General features: G+C 38.7%; 1 protein-coding gene across 3 annotated transcripts in view; it reads right to left on the reverse strand.

Moving 5' to 3' along the window:
* Window positions 1-23,032, reverse strand: part of PRR16 (proline rich 16) — a 144,981-nt gene that overhangs the window by 21,539 nt on the left and 100,410 nt on the right. The window contains exons 2-3 of one of the 3 annotated variants that reach the window (XM_048932490.1): window positions 21,337-22,662; window positions 19,073-19,826 (exon numbers count right to left, since the gene is read on the reverse strand). In XM_048932490.1, the coding sequence (XP_048788447.1) occupies window positions 21,919-22,662 (744 nt within the window). In that variant the 3' untranslated portion in view covers window positions 19,073-19,826; window positions 21,337-21,918. Of the gene's footprint in view, window positions 1-19,072; window positions 19,827-21,336; window positions 22,663-23,032 lie in introns of those variants that run through there. The other 2 variants (XM_048932489.1, XM_048932488.1) reach the window with 2 other exon arrangements.

The following is a 23,032-nucleotide window of genomic DNA, read 5'->3' on the forward strand; positions in this document are numbered from 1 at the left end:
CACTGAGTTGAAACACATGACATCAGTCCTTCTTTTAACTCATGCCTCTTTTCCACCTGCCCTCCACAATTTGTCATATCATGGCTCACCATGCTATCTGCCTTCCTCATCATTTAAAACTTCTCCTGCCTTAGGTAGTGGATTTAAACATTATTAGATAGTTCAGGCCTAGGGGAAAAAAAAAGCAAAACAACCAACCAGAACCAAACATCCACAAGCAGAAGAAATCGTTGCAAACATAAACACAATACAGCACCAGCATGGTTTCTTCACAATATTGCAATATTATTTCCTAGCTGTTCATATGCAACTTCGAGTAGAAACGAAGATTTCTGCAAAATTAACACAAGAATACAAGGAACGAAATCTGATTAGAGAAATGTACCTCGGAAGAATTTAGGAAATGCTGAAAAATAAATAATAAAGTAACTCTGTGAAATGCAGTATTATTCCTGGGACTTTCCAGTATTGGTGTTTGGCACAGGAAGGATTCTAGATCCCATTAACATGTTCAGCTTCAAAGTGGCTTTGTTTTGCAAAACTGAGTGGAATTACACTCCTGATATTTATACATTATTTTCACTTTTGATATGTGTATTTATATTCAGGTCTTCAATATATTTTTTAAAATGCCTGCCTGCTGGAAATTTTTCAGAGGATATATATGAATTTTATGTGTGAAATAAACTAAAAAACTAAACTGGTGTGCATAGCAAGGAAGTAGCAGCCAGTTGTGGTGTATGGGGGCAGAAGTTCAGAGCACACAGATGGTCACCCACTCGTGAGATGAGGGAGAGAGCTAGGAACAAAACAGAATGCATGGGATGAGATAACATCCATTTACTCTGAAGGAAAGGGAAATTCAAATAAAAAATGCAATAGTAACTATATATATATATATATATATATATATATATATATATATATATATATATATATATTACACAAGTATGTGGACACCAACACCTGATAAGTCATGGCATTTTGGAAGAGAACCAATGACAGAATTGCCAAAATACTTCTGGTCAGGAAAGAGCAGCAGGTCACTTTATACAACAGCTGTCAGGAGCCAGAGCCAAGCAGAGCTCACCTCCACTTCCCAAAGACTTTATGGTGAAATACAAATGTGCCACACTCTGAGCATGGTTTCAAGAGATGCTTGCAAACTTCTGTTTCAAATACAGGAACAACACTGCAGGATTTAAATTTTCTTTAAACAGGAAAAGATCACTCCCTTTGGCAGCTGTGCCTAGGGAATCTTTCCATTAAAACAGACAACATAGTAAAAATTTAAGATTTGGACTTCAAATGTTCTGAAAGCATTTTGAAGTATGTTACTTGAATGTAGCTAGTTTCAATTAATATTTATAATTAAAAATATTTATGAATATATAATTACTTATAACATATTTAAAATATTTTATTCCTTACCATCCTCTTCCTCAGCTGCACAGTTTGGTCCCCTTTTCCTCATTACTATATAAGCTCTTCCAGATAAAGTCTGTAAGAAATGTGTGCATTCTCAAGAGACAATTGAATAACTGTTCTTAGCTACTGTGAGTTAACCTTCTTTAAATATATGACTTCTTACAGTCCTGCTTACTGTTTCTTCTGCCAGTGCTGGATTTGGTTACAGGTTTAAAGTAAAGAGGTTGCCCTGAGCTACAGCTGTAACTATCAGACATAAAGACAACAGCTTGAAATCTACTGCAGACACCATAGCAGAAAGCATCTTCATGATGAAAGACACTCGTTAACCTCTCTGTTCAAAGGGTGATTTAAAACAGCAGGGCATGAGGCTTCAAGCTCTGGGCATCACTTACAGCAGAGCAGGGTGAATATTACATGTTCAGGCACAGAGCAGTGTATGAATTTGAAGTTGTGACTGTTATAAAATCAAGCTATATTTTTAGAATGATTCATGATGGTTTGATTGTAATTTCATTATTATTGCACATTTAACTGATGTGTGAAATATTTCAAGGGGAGAAACAAATAAACAAACAAACAAACAAAAAAAAAAAAAAAAACCACAAAATTCTGGGCTTATTTATCACTTCCAGTCTAGCCCATTGCTTTTATGGAAACCAAACCAAACCAACCAAACCAACCAAACAAACAAACAAACAAAAAAACCCAAAATATTCCTCTTCAATCAATTAAACTTAAGTAAAGCAGATAGTAATAATAACTTTGTAAATTTTTCATCTGATTTATTCTACATAATGCTTCATCTGTGTTTAAAATATAGAATTTGTCAATTCCTATGAATGTCTATTACAAGCAGGAATCCATCACACAAAATGAAACATTAATACTCTTCACCTTCCTTTCTCAAGAGCTATTTTTGACACATAAAGACAGTCTCAGAATGCATTTCCAAATAAAGGTTTCTCTTTTTGGGAAGAGACACAAACAATGGTAACGGTCTATGCTTAAAACTCATAGGTGAGGAAGACCAGTTTTCTTCCATCTTATCAGTGTCAGGGTAGCATGTTGGAAAAGCAACACAAATGATGCGCACACACAACATCTGGCATTTTTGGCTTTATTTCCTCTGGATGTGAAAAAGCAGCAGGCTTTCACTCCCAGCATATTCATAGCTTTGAGGAATTCAAATCATGCATACTATTACACTGCATGTTGTCAGTTGTGCTATCTTAATGATCGAAATGTAATTTTCCTTGTCTAAAGAAAAGTGGAAATATCAGCTCAGCCAAATTACATTCTTGGTTATCTGACTGTGGTTAGTGGTAGTAGTTTCAAATGCCTGTTAAGAAAGAGTGACTTGAAATATTGTACAACTGTCTAGGTTTCAACTTGTCAGGGATCTGTGGTCCTAATTTATACACAGGCTGACCTGTCACAGAGTTTATACCCGTGATACACGTGGTACATTTATCCATCTGGTCACTAACACTACAAAAGAATCCTCATTCCTTATACAAAATATCTGATGCATTTCTGTGACTGCTTGTCCTTCTACTACATTATTACAAAACAAGTTAAGTAGTAAGAAATTTGGATACAGTAAACACAGTTTTAAGTCTAGAGCCAGCTGCAAATTTGAAGCATTATCTACAAAACAAAACAAAACAAAACAAAATAAAACAAAACAAACAAACAAAGAACTAACCAAAAAACATTTCACACATTCTCACTTGTTTTAGTTTCAGCTGGGACAACATTGTTTTCTTCAGAGTGTCTGGTATGATGCTATGTTTTGGTTCTAGGAGAAAAACAATGTCGATAACACACTGATGTTTATAGTTATTGCTAAGCAGTGTTGTACAGAGCCAAGGCCATTCCAGTTTCTTAGGTCTTACCACCAGGGCTGGGGTGACACAGGCAGCTGGGAGGGGACAGAATTAGGGCAGCTGACTTAAAGTGGTTACAGGGATGTTCCATACATATGACATCAAGCGGAAGGAGTTTTGGAGGGCTTGGAGTGCACTCTTCCACTGCTCAGGATGTGAGCTGGGCATTAGTCGGGGGGTAGTGAGCCATTGCTTGTGCATCAGTAGTTATATGCATACATATACATGTATTTGTCATAACTGTTATCCATTTCCTTTTCACTGTCCAAGTAAATAGGTTTATCTCAAACCATGAATTCTATTTTGCTTTTTAAAATTCTCTCCCCCATCCCTCCGGAAAAAGGAGAGAGAGTGAATGACTGTGTGGTGCACAGCCACCTGCTGGGTCGTACCACAGGATCACCATAAGCAGTATATGGTCCCAAGTATATTTTAAAAAGTGAACTTTTGATAATTCAATTTATTTTAAAAAGTGATTGTTTATTCAAAATGTGCCAACATCAGTAGTCAGAGGAGAAAGTCATTTTAATAAAAAAACAAAAATGAGGAGTTTGCAATGGTGTAACAGGTGACCAGTAGCTAGTGATCTAAGCCTAGTGACAAGTAAGCAAGAGCTATTGACAGTAGCGACATCTGTCTATATTGGCCTTGCTACCAAAGGACAAGCTATTACAAGCATTGAGTATAATGGTTATGAACAGTATCACTTACATGCAGGTTAGCATGAAAGAAAGCCCTGAAACCAATGTTATATAAGAAGTAGACTTTTCTTATATTAGAAATTTCTGAACAAGTCCATATATCTTACTATCAAACCTCAAAATAGGACAGTAGATGAATGGACAATAAGGACACTTAACCTTGCTTCTAGAAATAATAGTATCACAGAAGTTGGAAGGGACCCCTGGAAATCATCTAGTTCAACTAAGTAAAGCAGGTTACCTACACTAGGATACACAGGAAAGAATCCAGGCAGGTTTTGAATACATCCAGAGAAGGAGACTGTACAACCCCTCTGGGCAGCCTTTTCCAATGCTCTATCACCTTTAAAGTGAAGGTGTTTATTCTTATGTCCGGATGGAACTGCCTGTATTACAGTTTGAGACCCTTGCCCCTTGTCACATCAGTGAGCAGCACTGATAAGAGCTCGGCCTCATCCACTTCAAATAAATTTCTAAGTTTTGATAAGTTATCCTCTCAGTCTTTTCTGCAGGCTGAACAGTCTTAGGTATCTCAACCTTTCCTCATAAGGGAAATGCTTTGGGCCTCTCATCATCTTTGTGATCCTCTGCTGGACTCCATCTAGAAGATATGTCTTTCTTGAACCAAGGAGGCCAGAACTGGATATGGTACTCCAGGTTTTGCCTCACCAGAGCAGAGTAGAGGAGGTGAATAAACTCCCTTGACCTGCTTGCCACACTCTTTTTAATGCATCAAGAACCTCACTGGCTTTTTTGTTCACAAGGACACACAACTGGTTCATGGTTAATCTCTTATCTGCCAGGACATCTAAGTCCTTTGCTGCACAGCTATGTAGATCATCCCTTAACTTGTACTGATGTGTGTGGTTATTCTTCCCCAGGTGTAGGACTCTGCAATTACCCCTGTTCAACCTCACAAGCTTCCTCTCTGCTCAACTCTTCAGCCTGACCAGGTCTTGCAAATGCCAGCACAGCCTTCTGCTGCATCAGCCACTCTCCCTAACTTTGTATCATCAGCAAACTTGCAGAGGGTGGACTCTATCCAGGTCATTGATGAAGACACTGAACAAGACCGAGACCAATGCTGCCTGGGGAACACCACTAGCTCTAGGCCTCCACATATACTCTCTGCTGACCACAAGCCTCTGGGCTCTGACAGTTATTCAGTTCTCAATCCACCTCGTTGTCTGCTCATCTATTCAACACTTTCCAAGCTTTCCTATGATGATGTTACAGGAATCAGTGTCAAAAGCCTGGCTGAAATCAAGGTACAGAAAATCCGCTACTCTCCCCTCAACTATCCAATCATGACAATCATGAAGGCTACCAGATTGATCAGCAGGATTTCCCCTTGGTGAATCCATGCTGGCTGCTCCCTGTGACATTCTTTCCTTCCATATGCTTGGAGATGACACCCAGGATAAGTTTTTCCACCTCTTCCCAGGGATAGAGGTGATGCTGATTTGCCTGTAGTTTCCCTGGTCCTCCTTTTTGCCCTTTCTGAAGACTGGAGTGGCTTCCTTCCAGTCTTCTGGCACCTCTCTTGTTTTCCATGGCCTTTCATTAACAATAGACAATCATTCAGCAATCACTTCTGCCACAACTCTCAGCAGGCATGGATGCATCTCACTGGGGCTGATGGATTTGTATATGTTAAGTTTGCCTAGACAATCTCTAACCAAGGAGAAGTCCTCCTTTTTTCCAGACTCTCCCTGTTAGTCTGCAGTTCCCAAGGTCACTGTTAGTAGTAAAGACTGAAGCAAAGACAGCATTCAGTAATACTACCTTCTCGGTGTGCCCCAGTACCAGGGCACCCACCTCATTCAGCAGCAGGCATACATTTTCCATGATCTTCCTTTTGCTGTTGACATACTTAAAGGTGCCTTTCTTGCTGTCTTTGATCTCCCTTGGCAGATTTAATTCCAAGTGGGCAGTGGCCTTCCTCTTTGTTTCCTGCATGTTCCTAAATTCCTTTGAGTGGCCAGACCTCTTTTTCATTTCCATATACAATCTTTTCATTTCCATATCTGTTCTTTAAAATCTGCTATATATCTCTGCAGCTTCTGAGCACTCAGTACAGATTCCATCTCAAGAAGCTCCTCCTTTGCCTTTTAAGGTACACATGAACTTTTTACGTACAGACATATCAGCATGCATGCCTGCATCTATGTGTAGGATCTCTTCTAGTAAGGATCCTCCCAACACATTTTTTCAGATTGCCTGTGGAAAGCTCCACATTACTAACTCATGTGTTTGACTCCTACCTACGACTCAAAAGCTGGACACTTGTCTGTACCATTCATCTCATTACCACACCTGCTGTAGCAACTATCAATATGAAATGCATTATTTGCTGTAGTAATCGGTAAGTGCACTTTAGAAATAATCCTATAACCTGCCTCTCAACACTGAAAACTGACTTGAGCTCACTAAGCTATCTAAGCAGTTAGATTTCCTGAAGTCTTGTAATCACAGTCCTCTTCAAGCTGAAGTTGCAATAAGTAAACTTAATAAACTTCAGTGCTGGAATTGCTGATTTCAGTCAAATTGTAATTTGACTGATACACAAAGCAAGACTGTAAGAAAAATTAATAAATGGGTTTCAATTCTGGAACTATAAGAGACACCTGACTTCACATGCATACATTCTTTTCATCTGAAGAAGCTACTAAGGGATACCAAATCTCTCTCTCCCCCCACTCCCCCCCTTGCATTGCTTGTCGTCCCTTTGTGTTTTCCATCAACTGCTTTGCCCAGTAGCTACTTCATAAATGCATGCTTCTAAAAATGCTTCCTGACATCTGTTTCCAATTCATCTTTTTTCAAGCCCTTTTCAAACTCCATATCCTATCATCAGAACAGCGGGCCAGATTCATCCCTGATATAACCAATATAGCCACTAGCTCTGTGAATGGTTTTGGCCTTGTCTATTCAGAGGGTTAATGTCTGTCATTCCAAAAATTACATTTCATTGCAATTTTCTCTTAACTGTCATGTTTTATATGATGCGTAAGTATTTATTCTATAACTTCTATTTTCTCTCAGGACTACCTCTGTGGATTTTAACAAAAGTTACCTATTTCATGCTGCACTTCCTTTATTTGAAGCAATGTTTTTATGTTATGTTAGTCAGAAAAGTTCAGAAGAAAAACTTCCTTGTCAGCCACCTCGACCTACAGGCATTGCAGGCCTCCATTATAAACAACAAAATCCATAAAAACACAACTAAACCAAAGAAAAAAACCACCAAGTAACAAACAAACAAACAAACAAAGCTAGTGGCATGCGCATCTAGGTGCAGAACTAGAGCAAATGATGCTCACTGTGTGTTAAAAAGCTAAACAATATACAGTAAGTACTTGTTCATCTCATACACAAAGTAGCCTTCCATAAAGAAGTGCTGCAAAGAAAACTTGTATAAATGACCTATAAAACTACTCCAAACTGGGAGCGATTAGGCAGTGATTATGCAATTAGACTACCTTCTTGCTGAGCATGCCACTACTTCTACCTTCAAACTCCCTTTGTTCTTCACTTCTACTGCAGACTCCATCCTTCCTTTGCACTGGGATTTCTTCCCTACATGGCTTCTCAGTCTTACTTACCTCTCCAGAGTTATCCACTTTTCAGCCCTGCAAACTCATGGCTTGAATTTAACAATGGTCATTCGGCCATCATGATATCTGCTTCTTTTTCTGCGCTGTAAATCAAGTTTTGAAGCTTTTGGAAGGGCTTCTGTTGTCTGAGTTGGCACTTTGTTGCAGTGAGCAGCCCCTCAACAGCTCTAATGCTTGGCAATGCCTTAAGCCCAGACAACTGACATTTAATAACCTCTGACAAGTATTAAAGAGAGTCAAATCATAATTATATACTAAAGTCTTATGTCTTAATAAAAGTAAAAAATAACAGCAAAAACTTGAACTTTCTTGCTCTGCACCTTTGTGTATAGATATGCTCAGAAAGAAGTGCCTATAAATGTGATTATTTTAAATTTTTAATGTCTGAAACAGTAACAAGCTCTAGTATTCAAGTTGAAGCCTTGGCTTTTATAAATGAATTATTGAAGTGGCATTCTAAAAAGCTGGGGAAAACAGAGGCATGCCATAATAGCTAGGGAAAAGAAAACACATTTATAATTTCAATACTGTGCCAAAATACTTGCTACTGTACATGTTGAGGAAAGCTTCTAATGTAAAATGAATGTGGCACCTGCACTGTTGAGGCTGCCAAAACAATCTCTGACAGTAAGCAAAGATGACGAATCATGAGTAGGCAAAAATTCTTATTTTTTGATAACTCAAGTCACTTTAAACTCTTGGGCTTAAAAAGATATGAATAAATAATGAGAAATGACCAAAAAGTTGTCCAAAGAGGACAAACAAACTTTTCAATATTGTACACCACAACAAAACAGATGGTTAGAGATAAACAAGTTACTGCAATAAGTGGCTCCAAACTAAGAAACCAAGCTGTAAAGTGTCCAGTTCTAGCCTGCAGCACGAGCTGCTATGTACTCCCAATAGCTGAGATCCTGTCTTTGTCAGGCCCCTGTTGGGAGCAGGACATGAAACAAGGTCTTGTTCTCACCCACTCACATTTTCATTTACCACCAGACTTCGAAAAAACAGCCAGGAAGGCTATATTCATTATTAATTCATGCACCCAAATATTAAGTCTACACTAATTAGCTACAGCAACAATATAACACTGTTCATAAACTCTGTTTCTACTGTACCATCTTTTGCAGTGCGTAACAACTGCACTTGACTGCAACTCAGTTTTATTTTGCTTGCAATTGGGAATTACTCTGTAGATATTAAAAGAGAGCAACAAGAAACAAAACAAAAAAAAACAACAATAAAAAACAAAACAAAACAATCCTGTACAACAATTTAAAAGAAGCAAGTTTGACCTCAGATCTCTCCTTCTGAAAGGAAAGAAGCAGCTCTAATTTGGAAAAGCCTTTGTTATTGTACCATAAATAAAACCGTATATTTAACTTCATAATCAAGCTAGAATTAGGTTGAAAGTTTCTGAAAAAAAAAAATTCCTTTATACCTTCTACTTAGTCCTTTAAACAGTATTAACTGAAAAATATAACTGTGTGAAATTAAAACATGAATAAATTGCTTGTTTGATTTCACTTATAGTATATTTGAAAACAGACCCAGTATGAGCTGTTTCCCTGATCAATAGGAAATCATCCTACCAGGATAAGGGCTTGATGTTAATTTCTCCCTCATTCTGATGGAAGCATATCAAGAGAAAACAAAAACAAACAATGGAATCAGAAGTGGTCTGAAAACAGTATTAAGCATGGAATGTAGCCTGCTAGAATAGAATGCAGTTCACATATCACTGCCAGTGCTGATGAGATTTTGTTCATGGCTCTACTTTGTCTTTTCTAACTGCTATTCAGCTTTCATTCCTTGGAATAGACTCAGAAAGCTCAATTTTCCTTAGATTTAGTGGTATTTAAAGAAGGAAATGTTATGTAATGCACGAACAGTTGAAAGCTAGTCCAGCACAGGTTTTACTGTGGTTACTCAATCTGAGTGTGGGGGTCTAGGATCACTCAGGATTCACTAAACTTTGTTCCAACAGTGTTAAACCTGGGCAAAGGCCAAGAGCAAAGCAGTTCAACTCCTCTGCCTTTCATTCCTGTGCACCGTGCAAGTGTTGGGTGTATGGCTCACAGCTAACCATGAGAGAAGACGCTGACACAGCTGTGAGACCATCTCTCACAGGAAGGCACAAACCCATAACTCCAATCTGAGGGATCAGACTGCTTTCAAGTATAGACAGTGAGATCAGATGTATTGCTCATACTCTTCCCCATCAGTATTGATAACGTAGAGTGGTGCAAGATTGGTTTATCTAATATACAATTCCCCCTTGAACACAGAACCTGTACAACAACTTCCTACCCATAATACTTTTGTGTTCCAGAACCTTCTGGCAGTATTTATAAAAATCTCTGCTCTTTACTTGATTTTAAGCCTTCCACACAGAGATGAAATTCTCTTTGAAAATATGTCATACAAAATGCAGTTGCTGAAAGCTCATGAAATATTCACTTGAACAAGATTTAAGACTCACTCCATGTCTGAGAGAGAAATAATTAATCTCCTGCATGTAAGGTTAATGAATGAGAGCGATACAAACCTGTTAAAAGAGGTGCTACTATATGCAAATGATTTTCTAATATTTTCCCTGCCTCAGCCTGCGTGTTCAAATTGTTAGATCATCACTGAAGCTTGTTAGGATGGCATTATTCTTTCCAGAAATCAATGAGTCATTTGTAATTTCTTTACGACTTTAATTACTGTTTCCCCAACCTTAAAATAAGTGACTGAAAAATATGCCTTTGTACAGCTGGAGACAAGTATCAGTATAAAGAGGGATAAAATGAACAATGCTGGTAAAGTGCATTAGCGCTACAAAATTTATAAGTTGAGCCTTAAGTTCATATGAAGTTTTGCTTTCAAGATCTACTGTTCAGCTTCAACTTTTTCCGTGTTTAATACAGCAGCACAATTCAGGCTCTACAAGCTGTTTCTTGCAAGAAGAGATGGCAAACAGCTTTAATAGATTTACTCTCAAGTGTAAATGTGATCAAAATTGATCTCAGATTGGGCTAGGCTGTAACTACTCAGAAGAGCTGCTTTCTGTATTTTGCTCTCAATGCTGGTATAATGGGCTTGTTATAACTTAAAACTAAATTATAATAAAGCAAAATGTAAATATATGTGTTTTAAGTTAAAGTCAATATTAACTATGGCATTCAGATGTAGATGCTGCATTCATATCCTTCTAGTGGCATCTCAGCTCACCCTTCTGCTAGGACACAATACCATTCTCCTCTGACATATTCAATATAATCTAATTAAATATTTTTTCTAATGAGAATATTGCTTTGTAATATTGTAAGGAAACGCTCCTGTTAATAAGAGTGTTCCTGCAAAATCCAGTTTCAGATAGTTTTCAGATAGTACAGAGCTCATCTCCAAACTGTGTGTTATTGCAAGTCTGCAAGTTAGATGTATTGTTGAAATACTACTACTGATTTAAAAATCAGCTCACCTCAGGGATAAACGATGGGTCTCGAAGGTATTCAGGATCATGATTCAGTTGTTTACACAGATTTTGAATTTATATATTAAAAACTATGAATCAGCAGATCTGATATTCACATGTTTATCACTGGGAGGTGTAATTACTGAAGAGTTTTAGAGGAATCTTTCACAGAGTGATATTTTAATTTCTCAGCAACACATTACAACCGAGGCTGCAAAGAATTCAAGTTTGGAAACGAATGCACCATCAGTGTTTGATGTGAGATAGCCTTAGATGTCAACATTTAATTAAAGGGATCATTAGGTCTGTGTTTAATTTAACACGGATGTAATCTTGGTGCCTAATAGGAAAGGAAAAAAAAATCTTTCTCCAGTTGTCCCATTCCTGTTCATATATCACATCCTACTTTGCACCACCAGACTTGTGAAAAAACATTTTTCATACACTCTTTGTCTCCCATAATCTTCAATGCCTCATCACCAAAATGTCTGTGGTTGATTCATTGCAGGGGTTGGCACAAGAATGAGTAATGAAGGCAGGTTTGGACTGTTCTTATGAAACAATGCTGGGTCAAACGCATAACCCACATCAGCAAAGGGAACTGAGGAGCATCTGTCTACATTCACGTCCACAGCCTGATGTCAAGCCCAATTCCTATGCAGCTGAATGGCTCTTCTGTCCATAAGTCACTGCAGCTGATATCCATTGCAGATTTTACACGGATATCAGAAAGATGATTGGTTCTGAAGTAACCATTCTAAAAGGCAGAGGGCATATCCATGAAGGGCACGCAACTCCTTCATTTCAAGTCACTGCACAGGTAGAAGCAATTCATTAACACTGCACTGAGTTTTGCCTGTGTTTATAATCCAAATTTTCCATTGCTTCTTGCAAGCTCAACTGCATTTTTTTTATCTCTCTTGCCAACGAAACGATTGCATTGCTGTAAACATCACAGAATTACATTTTTATCTGTCTTTTAATAAAAGATGTACCTGATTTTTTAATGGCTAACAGGGAACATTTAAATTACAATCTCTCTCACAAATGTATATCTCAGACATGGTGTGACTGCTTATGATAGAAGTCAGATTTTCATTTTTAAACTTACAGTGTGAATTAGCTATGTTTCTACACAAGCTGCTCCACAGATACATGCCTCACTGCAAAGAATGCATAATCTGATTGTTAACTTGGACAACAGTACCTGGATTTTTTTTATTATACTAATGGGCCCTCTGCTGTTGGAAACCTTATTTCCATTAAGTTAATGAGACTTTCTAATATCTTACACTTATTTTAAAAAGACTTTAATGTTCAGGAAAGTTACAAGAATACAAAATTCCTGTTTCAGCTTTTTTTTTTTTTTTTTCCATGACTTTTTTATAATTACTTTTTCTGAATATCAACTGTGAGGACATCCTCCAGTAACAGCCTTGTTAGATCTTGGCATTCTCAGACACAACTTTTGCTTTTCAACTTGCTCACTTTCACTTAAGTCTCTAGGAATCACTGCTTCAGTATACAGTCATTAATGTGACCACGTCTCAACCAAGAGGCCAGGCCATATTAAATTCAAGTCTGTTGTGTGAATCCTTCTCTATACTGAAACAGAATAGTTCTCTGCTGAATACATAGGTCGCTTGGAAAGCAATGCTTCCTATTTATTTCCATGGAAACTACAAGGGATACAAAGAGCACAATAATGGTATTTGATAGAGCAAATTCTCATCTACAAAACATCATTTCTCAACATTGTCACCATGACCAGCTATGTGTTTTTGCTAGCAATGAACAAGGGCCTGCAGGACATGTGTGTGAACATTCACACGGCTGTCTGGAATGTGGCTTGCCTTTCACATCACTGTTACCACTGCTGAACCCACCCACTGCCTCACTTCGCTGACATCCACTGTTTGACCTCCATAAATGTTCAGAAAGTATCAATGAATGTGAATGGGAAGTAATTGAATATTGGTGGGATGGGTCAACCTCTACTACCGTACTACCAACAACTGCCTGTGTCACTGTGGGCTGGCATAACATAGAAGGCATTACTTTCAGAGCAGCCCTTGTACTTTCTTTGATAGGCAGTAACAGAGAATGATTGCCAAATGCAAATATTTAGTAAGCATCTTCTGTAGTTACCACTCAGCATACTATTTCTAGTTTTGCTTGAAAGCCCGCAACGATGCACACCTAGAATACTCCTATCCCTATTTTCATCTAACTTTGATATTGTGATGTTTGCACTGTATTAATAACTTTCTCCTAGAAGTGTGTTTTGGACTAGTAAAGATGATAAAAGATTGGAGATGTTTGCTCACCAAAAGAGCTAGCTCTTCACTCATCTAAAACAGCAATATTAGCAGCTACAGTGCTGCCACTCTGGAAGGACATCGCTGGGCATGTATCATGTATCTAAAAGGCCAGGCCCAGAGCCTACATAAAAAGAAACTCTCCCCCTCTAGCATTCGAGCATGAGGGATGGTGTCAGAATCTTTATTTTGATATATTTCAGGATGAAAAGCACTGCTCACAATGCTGTGAATATTTTCTTCCGCGGCAGAAACATCAAGCAAGCCTTCAAAATGTTAAGATACAACATGGATTTGATCTATGACCATTTCAATTTGTGACAACCACAAGTATCTAGTTTTAATCATGTGCACAGAATTAAACTTATTGACAGATCAGTCAGTGCATGCTAAGAGGAGGAAGATGAATTGTTTGCTCCCTTGTTCAGCTTGGACTGTTGATCAGAGGTCTTATCAGCTAAAATTGAGAGTATCTGGATAATAAGCATTCTCATTGACATACTAATAAATTCAGCAATACTGAATTTATACAGCAATACTAAATTCAGCGCTGCATGAAGATAAAGAGAGGTCAACATTATCCTCTTCCTGCTATGCATTTGTGGAGAAAAAAGATGAAAGAAGACAATGAAAAGTACAAAAGCCAAACCTTCAGATTACATAAACACTTCGTAATCCTGTTAGAACTGAACCCTAGGCTGAGCAAATTGCAAGGTTTGCGTCTTGTAGTAAACTCAGGCACTGCTCTCTTATGCAGATCTGCAGACCCATCTGGATACACAAAGGATACTGAAATACAACGTCTCGTGACTGTGGCGTGTTTCTATTGTTTTGCAGTCCATTCTTCCACAAGACAGGATTTAAAGCACATAACCACATTTTTTGTCTATTTGCTCCGTATTATTAAATCTCATGTTTTCCATGCACTCGTTGCTGAGTTCTAAATTCATTGTGCAGCTAATAATAACTACAGCTAATTGTAAAAGTTCCACTACAGGCCACTTAGCTGTTTGCGTTGTTTCTCTACCTTCAGCCCTAGCCCAGGAACAGACTTTTAATAAGGATACCACCCCTACTGCTCAGCTATATCCTGATCAACTAAGTGACTTCTAATGCTTTCTTTAGACTGTGAGATAAATAGAGACGAATCATTTCAAACACTTTCTTTTCTAGGTAATATAAGTTATCAGCAGATCTACTTTCGAACATTTCTGAAAAATGCTATACTTTGAAACTTCTGGAAAAAAGGAACAAATGTTCAAACAGAGGTCAGCTGTGCCATTTCCAGCTTCCAAAGAACTGCCTGGCTCTGTTATTTCCAATTCTACTCGCGCTTTACTCAGCGTTCCCACTGTGCTAGACTCAAGGACATACATGTCTCCACCTTACAGACAGACAGATAGATCTGTCTGCTTCATACAGCTTACTCCTGTTACTTAAAAGCCCATAATGATTTGGACCTTTTTTTTTTTTTTTTTTTTTAAAAACAAAGAACAAAATATACAAAAAATGCATGTAAAGAATGTAAATCAAAATCAGTCTTTCCAATAATTGATTCAGCTGGACTGGCTTAACAGCACGTATGAGGAAGCTGGTTTACACAGACATAGATAAACTCAGAAGCTGCAACCACTTCATCTCCTTCACACTTTTCATCATTACAAATCTATGTACTGCAAGTGGGAAAGAAGTGTATTTTCTGCAGCAGCAATTACTAAAGTAGCTGCATATATGTGCTTCTTTGTATGACTTTTCATGCAATATTTTTAAAGTCCTGTTCTCATGTGAGTAAATAATTGCTACTGTGGGAATTCGTCAGGTATTTCCTAACAGATATTTGCAAATGTAGTGTTTACCAAGGTGGATGTCACTGTGGACTGTTGGTTTTGGGTTTTTGTTTTTTTTTTTTTTCATAAAGCAGAAGGAAAAAACAGGAACATACTTACAGTGTACATAGAGCTTTTTATATAGTACCAGAAGATCCTGTGACTTCTTTTTGTTTTTCTTCAGAGGTAATGGGCAAAGAAATTAATAACAGAAGTAAACATCTGTTAGTTGTTAATGACTGCTGAACTAAGTGTCTTAACTCATGTGGGTTGGAGGCCCAAAAATAACTACACAAATTGGAACCACGGATCACATAGAAACTGTGAATCCAAGAGAAAACAATCGTCCATTAAAATTTTAGCATATGATAGTAACTGTTTGGTGGCAGAAAACAATGTAATTTGGTACTCTAATACAAAACTGTACATTGTATTTGAGAAAATAGAACAAAAATAAAAAAGCTTGAAAGCGATAGAGGCTGATGAAGAAGATACTAGATATTATTAAAAGTGGAAAGGAAATCAACAACTCTATGAAAAATCCAACTGGTGCCTGAATTTTTCTTTCTGATGATTAAAAGGATTTAAGATTGCATTTCAAGTAACAATAACCACACTTAAAAACAAACTCTGGGATTGGTGCAGTCATCATCATGCAGACACAGCTGAAGAATTCACTTCAACATCCTTCCTTTTCTGTTCATAATTTGCATTTTATTTTTTCCTTCGTATGTTAATTGCTTTTCTCCTTTAATCACTTGTAACACTGCAAAAGAGGTCATCCACAAACTCAGGTGAACAGCATCAAGGATTAGATCTGAGATCAGAAAGCTCTTATAAAAATATAATTTCATATTATGAACATAATTTACAGCCAACTGTGAAACAGACTGTGCTCTGTTCCTCTGAGAGTCTTAGTATATAAATATTTCAGGATAACAGAAAAAAGAAAAAAATCTGTCCCTCAGCAAAGGACAACAGATAGCAATTTCTGGAACCCTTGCACCATCAGCTCTGCTCTTTGTTTTCCCCCAGTGAGGCAGCAAAAGTGTTTCTCTGAAGCACTGTTGTTGAGTGGGTGTTGGGTGCAGTTCATGACGTTGAATTTCGTAGCGGATCAGACCTGATGTCTCTCCACATTTTTCTCACTATATATATATATATATATATATATATATATTTTTTTCACACCACAAAAAATGCAGTTAGGCAATAACAAAAAGCAGCCCTGACAAAAATGAAAGGTTCTCACTGCTCTTGTCCATACCTGCATATGAGACCCTTGCATTGTTTTCATAACCTGACAGGAAACTGTTTATCTCAGCAGTAACAAAACTGCCTTGAAATTTCCCAAAGATTCAGCAATGTAAAAGCAAGAGGAGCAGGGAAGTGACTGTTCCTCTGTACCTGATACTGGTGAGGCTGCATCCAAGTACTGTGTTCAGGTTTGTGCTCCTCACCACAAGAAAGAGATTGAGGGTCTCAAGCGTGTCCAGAGCAGGGCAATGAAGCTGCGAGAGGATTGGGATTGTTCAGTCTGGAGCAGAGGAAGCTCAGGGAAGATCTCATTGCTCCCCATAATCCCCTAAAAGAAGATTGTGGTGAGGTAGGGGTCAGCTCTTCTGCTGGTAACAGCAATAGAATGAGAAGTAACAGCCTCAATCTGCACCAGGTGAGGTTCAAGTAGGATGTTAGGAAAAATTTTCTCAGAAACAATAGCAAACTCAGTCACTGGAACAGAAAGTTCCCATGCAAGTGGTGGGGTCACTGCCTTTAGAGGTTTCAAGGAAGTATGGAGATGTACCACTGAGGTTTAATGGACATGATTGTGATGGGTTGGCGGTCAGACTTAATCTTAGAGGTCTCTTCCAAACATAGTAATTCTGTGAAAACACAGAGCAAGCTAACACTGCCACAGCCACAGCTGATAACAGAACTAGGATAACATAGCCCAAATGACAGCTGTGTGTGTGCTGCAGCTTCCTCACAAAATATGACAGGCCCCACAGCACTGGGACTGCCACTCATGAACAACTGTGGAAACACAAAGGGAGCTGCAGAGGCTGATGTGAGCAGCAGGACGTTTGGCCGTTTACCCCAGCAGCTTCTGCATCAGTTAACAAGAGCACTAAGCATATATCAAATCCCTTCAGATCAGGAACGTCAGCATCTTGCACAAACTCTGCTGAGCTCCCCCCAAATGGATTGGTGCAGATATTTTGTAAAGCTTAATCTGGGGGAGACTGTTTTCCACCTCAGGGCTTTTCTCCACTACAAAACAGGCAGCAAAGTAAAATTTCTGCTAATTTTTCCCAAATATAACAAACAAGCTCCACACAAGCACATCACACAACTGCTGCTCAACAGAGATGAGGCTGAATTGCAGCTTGCATGCAGTGCAGTGTGCTGCAACATCGTGTGCCAGCAGTGCACAGTGACTGGCAGGCTGCAGTGCAGTGTGCCACACACTGCCCTGAAAATACTCAGTGGTTACACAGGAGTTGCCAAGCATTCTTCTGAGCTGGTGTTCCAAATATTGTGCTTAGCACAGCTGACCATGTGTGTATCTTCCACTGCATGCCTTTGTGCCCGTCTTACGTACCCAATCTTACCTCATTCTAAGCTTATGCTTTAATTATTACTACTAGTTTGAAATATAGAAATGTAACTCCAAACTATATCAGTGTTTGTTTTACCAGTGGTTAAATATTTTTCATATGTTCTCCAGCCAGGTGTGGAGCACAACATGGACAAAAGCTGGGAACGAGAAATGCAGCCTCTGAAAAAGTATGTGCCCCTTATTCATGCCTACTTTAAAAGTATATCAGCAGAGAAAGGCAGAAATCACAGCATGGCCATTTCTCCACATGTTAAATTACTGTTTGTGGTCTCACTGAAATAAAAGCCATCATTAGAACATGGTAACAAGGAGATCTCCGAAGGCCTAGAGGGCATACACAACTCCCTCTGGTAATTAAAGAATTCACACTGTAATCTGCTTGCTTCAAAACCAATAATCAAGTCATGTGAAGGAAGTAACAAGAGCTATACTCTACTGCATGTAACATTTCGAATAAAAGACTGATTTTATAACCAGGAAAGGAGGTTGAAGCCTTGGAGGTGTTCCTTGTTTCTGTGGACAATGCACAATGATCAGCAAATCTGTGATGGAGGGGGCAACAACTCCAGAAGACAGAGAGAAGACAGAAATGTTTATAAAGTAATAAAAAGATCAGCAGTCTTTTTAAAGAGTCTTACCTGAGAGCCTTAAAATGGATTGTGTCCTTAATTTTAGTGTCCTGATGTTCCCTTCTTCCTAAGCATCCCTGTGCTAGCAGCTTGTTAATAAATGCTATTATTACAAATTAATACACTGCTTGTTTCCATCTCTCTAAGCTTGCCACCTTAATTAAATTGATAGAAAACATTTTCTCATTCTGTTTGCCTCTGAGATATCTAGAACCAGACATTTCAGAGTTCAAAATACCACTGGGGAATCAAAGCAGAGCAGCACTCTGAAATGGTGGTAAACATGGCATTAAAGATCTGAATACTGTTACTGGACTTTCAGTTCTTCAGAATATAAAACATAAATTTCAGTACAGAAATACAAGCTACTAACATCTCTGTAGAACATTAAATATCACCCCGAAGATGTTGCCTTTAAGTTCCTAGGACATGTAACTGCTGTCTGGCTCTGGTTGGTTTATTGTGTTTCCCTCAAGAGTGAAACACGACATGTTACATGCATTTAAAAATGGTTCACAGAGATTACATTCGTAATTTAAATGTGAAAACCACTTCCAGGTGAATGAAGTATTGCATTATTTCTTAAATTGTTTTAATCAGAGTTTTCCAGACAGTGCTGCATAAGTTAAATGTTGATGCCCACACTTTGCAAGTTTACTTGCGTTAGCCTGAATTTTATTCTGCCATCTTAATGTGATCAAATTGTTCTGCTGATAAATATGCTTCACAGCAGGACAAGGGCCAGAGATGTTCTCATTAGAACAGAAGAATTGGTTCATCTCTGGTAGCATGATGAACAGAAAACAGGCAAGCTGTTGGTTCATTAAAAAAAGATTGGATTAGCAAACATTGCAGAAAAAAACACATTTTGAAGCTTTTTTCTTTTTCTTTTTTTTCCCTTGTCCAAAAGCAGCATTGCATTTGAAAAGCTGCATACTGTGTTTAGCACAGTACTCTTTTTTTTCTGTTAAAATGCACAAATAAGGGTAGTAGTTTGCAAAAGGGTACGAATGTGTCTTGGGGAAATAGAGAATAAAGAAGGGACAAGGTGAGAGATGGAACATGCAGGAGACCAAAACTAAGCATGGAATACTTCAATTTAACCAGCAGAAAACAAAAGGCAGTGCTGAAAATTAGATGTCACTTAAGATTTCCTTACCTGAGGAGTGTAATCAAAACAGTGCAATGAAACAGACACTTGGATGTACTTCAAAGCATAGCCATATAGCACAGTACCTAATCTGGAGATACCAGTATGTTGTTTCTGATGAGCACAGGGCATATCTTAGAGCAGAAATACTTGCACGGCCATCAGAGATCAGTCCATACTGTGAAACACTGAGACAAGTGAGGTAGGATGTGCAATTTACTCTCTCTCCTATGACTACTTTGTTATTTTTCTAAATTTAACACGATACAAATATTTTATATTAAACATGGAATTATCCAATAAGTTCTTATATAAGATAGTTCTTTTAAGAGGGAAAAAGTTATTAAACTGCTTAAAAGATTTGGCATATGCTCCCCACAGGAGTGACAAAGGCATTGCAACAACCAAGGTTTTCAGAGTAGAAACCATAGCTTTGCAATATAGGTTCATGGGTCAGTCCCCACACTGTTTGGATGACTTTAAATGCAATATTCCAGTGTGCCAGGGAAGGCGTGAGCTTCATCCATGCAGCAGAACCCTCACCCAGGCAGTACAGGTTTCAAGCACACACAGAACTGGTTTGCTGCTTTCTCCTGCCTGGGTTCTACTTGGCAACAGCTCCCGTAAGATAAAATGTTGTCAAACAATGCAGAGTGCAAAGTGCATCATGAAAAGCATGTGGGGAGCACTTGGTGCATTCATGACTAAGCACTTGCGACGATGCCCTTGCTCTGCCACCTCTATACAAGTAATGTAAATTGCAGTGTCAGACCCTAGATGAGTATCCACACAACACACGATGTGTTCACTGTAGTTTTCAACAGGTTTCAATCTGTTAACATTTTTTTTCTGATTATTCATATTATAAATACTGTAAAGGTACTATCATCTGTATAAAGGGAAATTATGCATGGCTTGATGATGGGCTTTTAGCTTAAATGCTTATTCTTTATTACTTTAAATTCTTATTACTGCATTCAAATAGAAATTTAAATTTAAAAAAAAAAAAAAAACAAAACAAAAAAACACCTGTTTTCTTTCATAAGACCCAAGAGAAGCTAACCTGGATGAAGCCATAGAGTATGTTTTATAATTCAATGGAAAAAAAAACATAGTGCTTTTATAAAGCATCTGCTGCCGGGCCATTTGAGAGCTTAATTAGGCACAATTTTTGTACATAACAGATATATAATCACATCTTCACTGATCAGACGGGTTTTAACTTCAGGTACCAACTATTCTCTTTGTAAGAACAAAAGAACGTCCTTTCATAAAATAATTTAAAACACTGAGGAATTTTTTCATCTAGTAAGGATATTAATTGGGTTCACCATCAAAATGTGATAGCATGTAAAATATCTTGTTTTGCATGTTAATGCTTTGTAATTGGTATAGAGCTTTTCAACTTCAAAGCTCTTTAAACGAATTAAGTGGATGTCTCTGAAGACCTTAGGCAAAATTTTCTTTGCCTTCAAAAAGAGATCTGCACCAGACAAAAGCTTTGTAAAAAATGCAGGACACGAGCGAGATAAAATATTACCACTGCTCTGCAGATGGAAGCAGAGGAAGCACAGGGGAACTGAATGGGACAGTCCTTGCTCTCCTGAAAGCTCTGTCATTCTCCCTGGCTGTGGCACACTAAGCAAGTGAGAAACACACTGCAAGATGATTTTGCTCTGCAAAGACATGTCGACATACCTTTCAATTACTTCTTTACTCCCTCACCAAAGGTCAAGCTGCCTGAAAGTCCGGTGATTGCTTCCTATTGAATGGCTCCACACACAGTGCCTTCACTCAAGCAATGAGGCAGAGAAAAATGTCTTTGCTAGAATTCAGTCAAAAGCGTTATCTGCCACTCCACTTTGTTTTGTCAAATGGCATTTTAAAGCACAGCGGCTAGAAACAGAAAGCTTCCCAGAATTCAGCAGCAATGCTTACTCCATTAAGTTGGACAGACGAAAATCTAACAGGAATCAGCACTCTGTACTTTCAAACTGATCTTTCTTTCCACTTTCTTTTAAACAGTGCTGCAGATAGGAAACTGCAACAGAAGTTTACAACCCGTCAGCTAAATCATGTGTATTTTTCAGCATCCTTTTCAGCCATAAAGGCATTTTATGGTGACCAAAAGAAAATTCTTCTCTTTACTTACCGTGTGATTTTTATGCCACTTCACTGGATACACTGGGAGTAATACACTGGGTCTTTTTATTGCTCAAGTAGAAAGTGCTCATTACCTATTTATGTTTATATAGATGAGTTTTTTTCAAGTGGCATACATCACACTGTTGTAGTGGTCGACTTCCTCAAGATGGTCTTCTGGGGTTTTGGTGCAGTTTGTGGAGGCACAGCAACAGGTCTCGGAGGAGGAAAGCTGTTACTGGAACTTATCCCCAACCCTCCATTCTCTAGAGGAAACGGAGGCAGCGGAGGCGGTGGGGGTGGCAGAGGAGGGCACTGATGAGGCAGTGCTCCCAGAAGATGGGCAGGCTCGCTGTGCAAGTGCACCTCCCTGTTTTTAATGTTATATCGAACATCACAGTCTGGGCAATAGCCGTGATACTGCACTTTTTCACTAAATCGTACCCGTTCCCTTGCTCCTGCCTGAGGACACCGCTCTTTCTCAGGTCTGTGCATTAGAGGTGGGATCGCAACACTGTCCAAATTACTGTTTGGTATGCAGCACAAATCCCCATTTGGGATACGGCTGGGTCCATTTCGCAGCAGGGTACCATTAGTCTTGACAGGGTTGGCCGAAGGAGGTGGCCTCAGAGGCTTGTCACACTTGACAGGTGTCAGTCGTGGAGGCGGTGGAGGTGGATTTGGCTTCCGCAGCACGGTGAGGATAGCAGAGGGATGCACAGGGGGCTTGATGAGCGGAGTACTGCCCCGCACCTTCACCTTCTCCAGGCTGGAGGCTGTTGTGCTGCTGGAGCTGCTGTTGAGCGTGTCTGTTTTGGAACTGTCTGTCATCTCATCCTCCAGCTGCAGGTCAGATGTCAGCGTGTCGATCTGGTCAACCACCTACACAAGAGTCAGAGCAAAAACAGTGAGAAAAGCATGCTTCAGCAAAGGCACAGAAATACAGAAGTACCCTCTGCAAGCAGTTTTGTCTTTCTCAGATCCCAAGTAGCACATTTTTTAAGCTGTTTTTATTTTTCTAAATGATGATAATAAGGAGGGGTAGTTTGCTAGCTTAACAACTGAATACGGAAGAAAGAAATCCTGAAACACTCCGGACTGAAATTCCATTTCTTCCCCTCCAGGGTTTACTTAGCAATATCACTGCTCATGAAAAGTAAACCTTCCAGTGCAGGAGGAGATTGAACTATTTAACTTCAGCTTATACATGGTGCCTTCTTAAATGAATCTGCTGCAGAGATTTTTTTTAGTT

Source organism: Lagopus muta, chromosome Z (assembly GCF_023343835.1).
Source record: "Lagopus muta isolate bLagMut1 chromosome Z, bLagMut1 primary, whole genome shotgun sequence".
Classification (NCBI taxonomy): Eukaryota; Metazoa; Chordata; class Aves; order Galliformes; family Phasianidae; genus Lagopus; species Lagopus muta.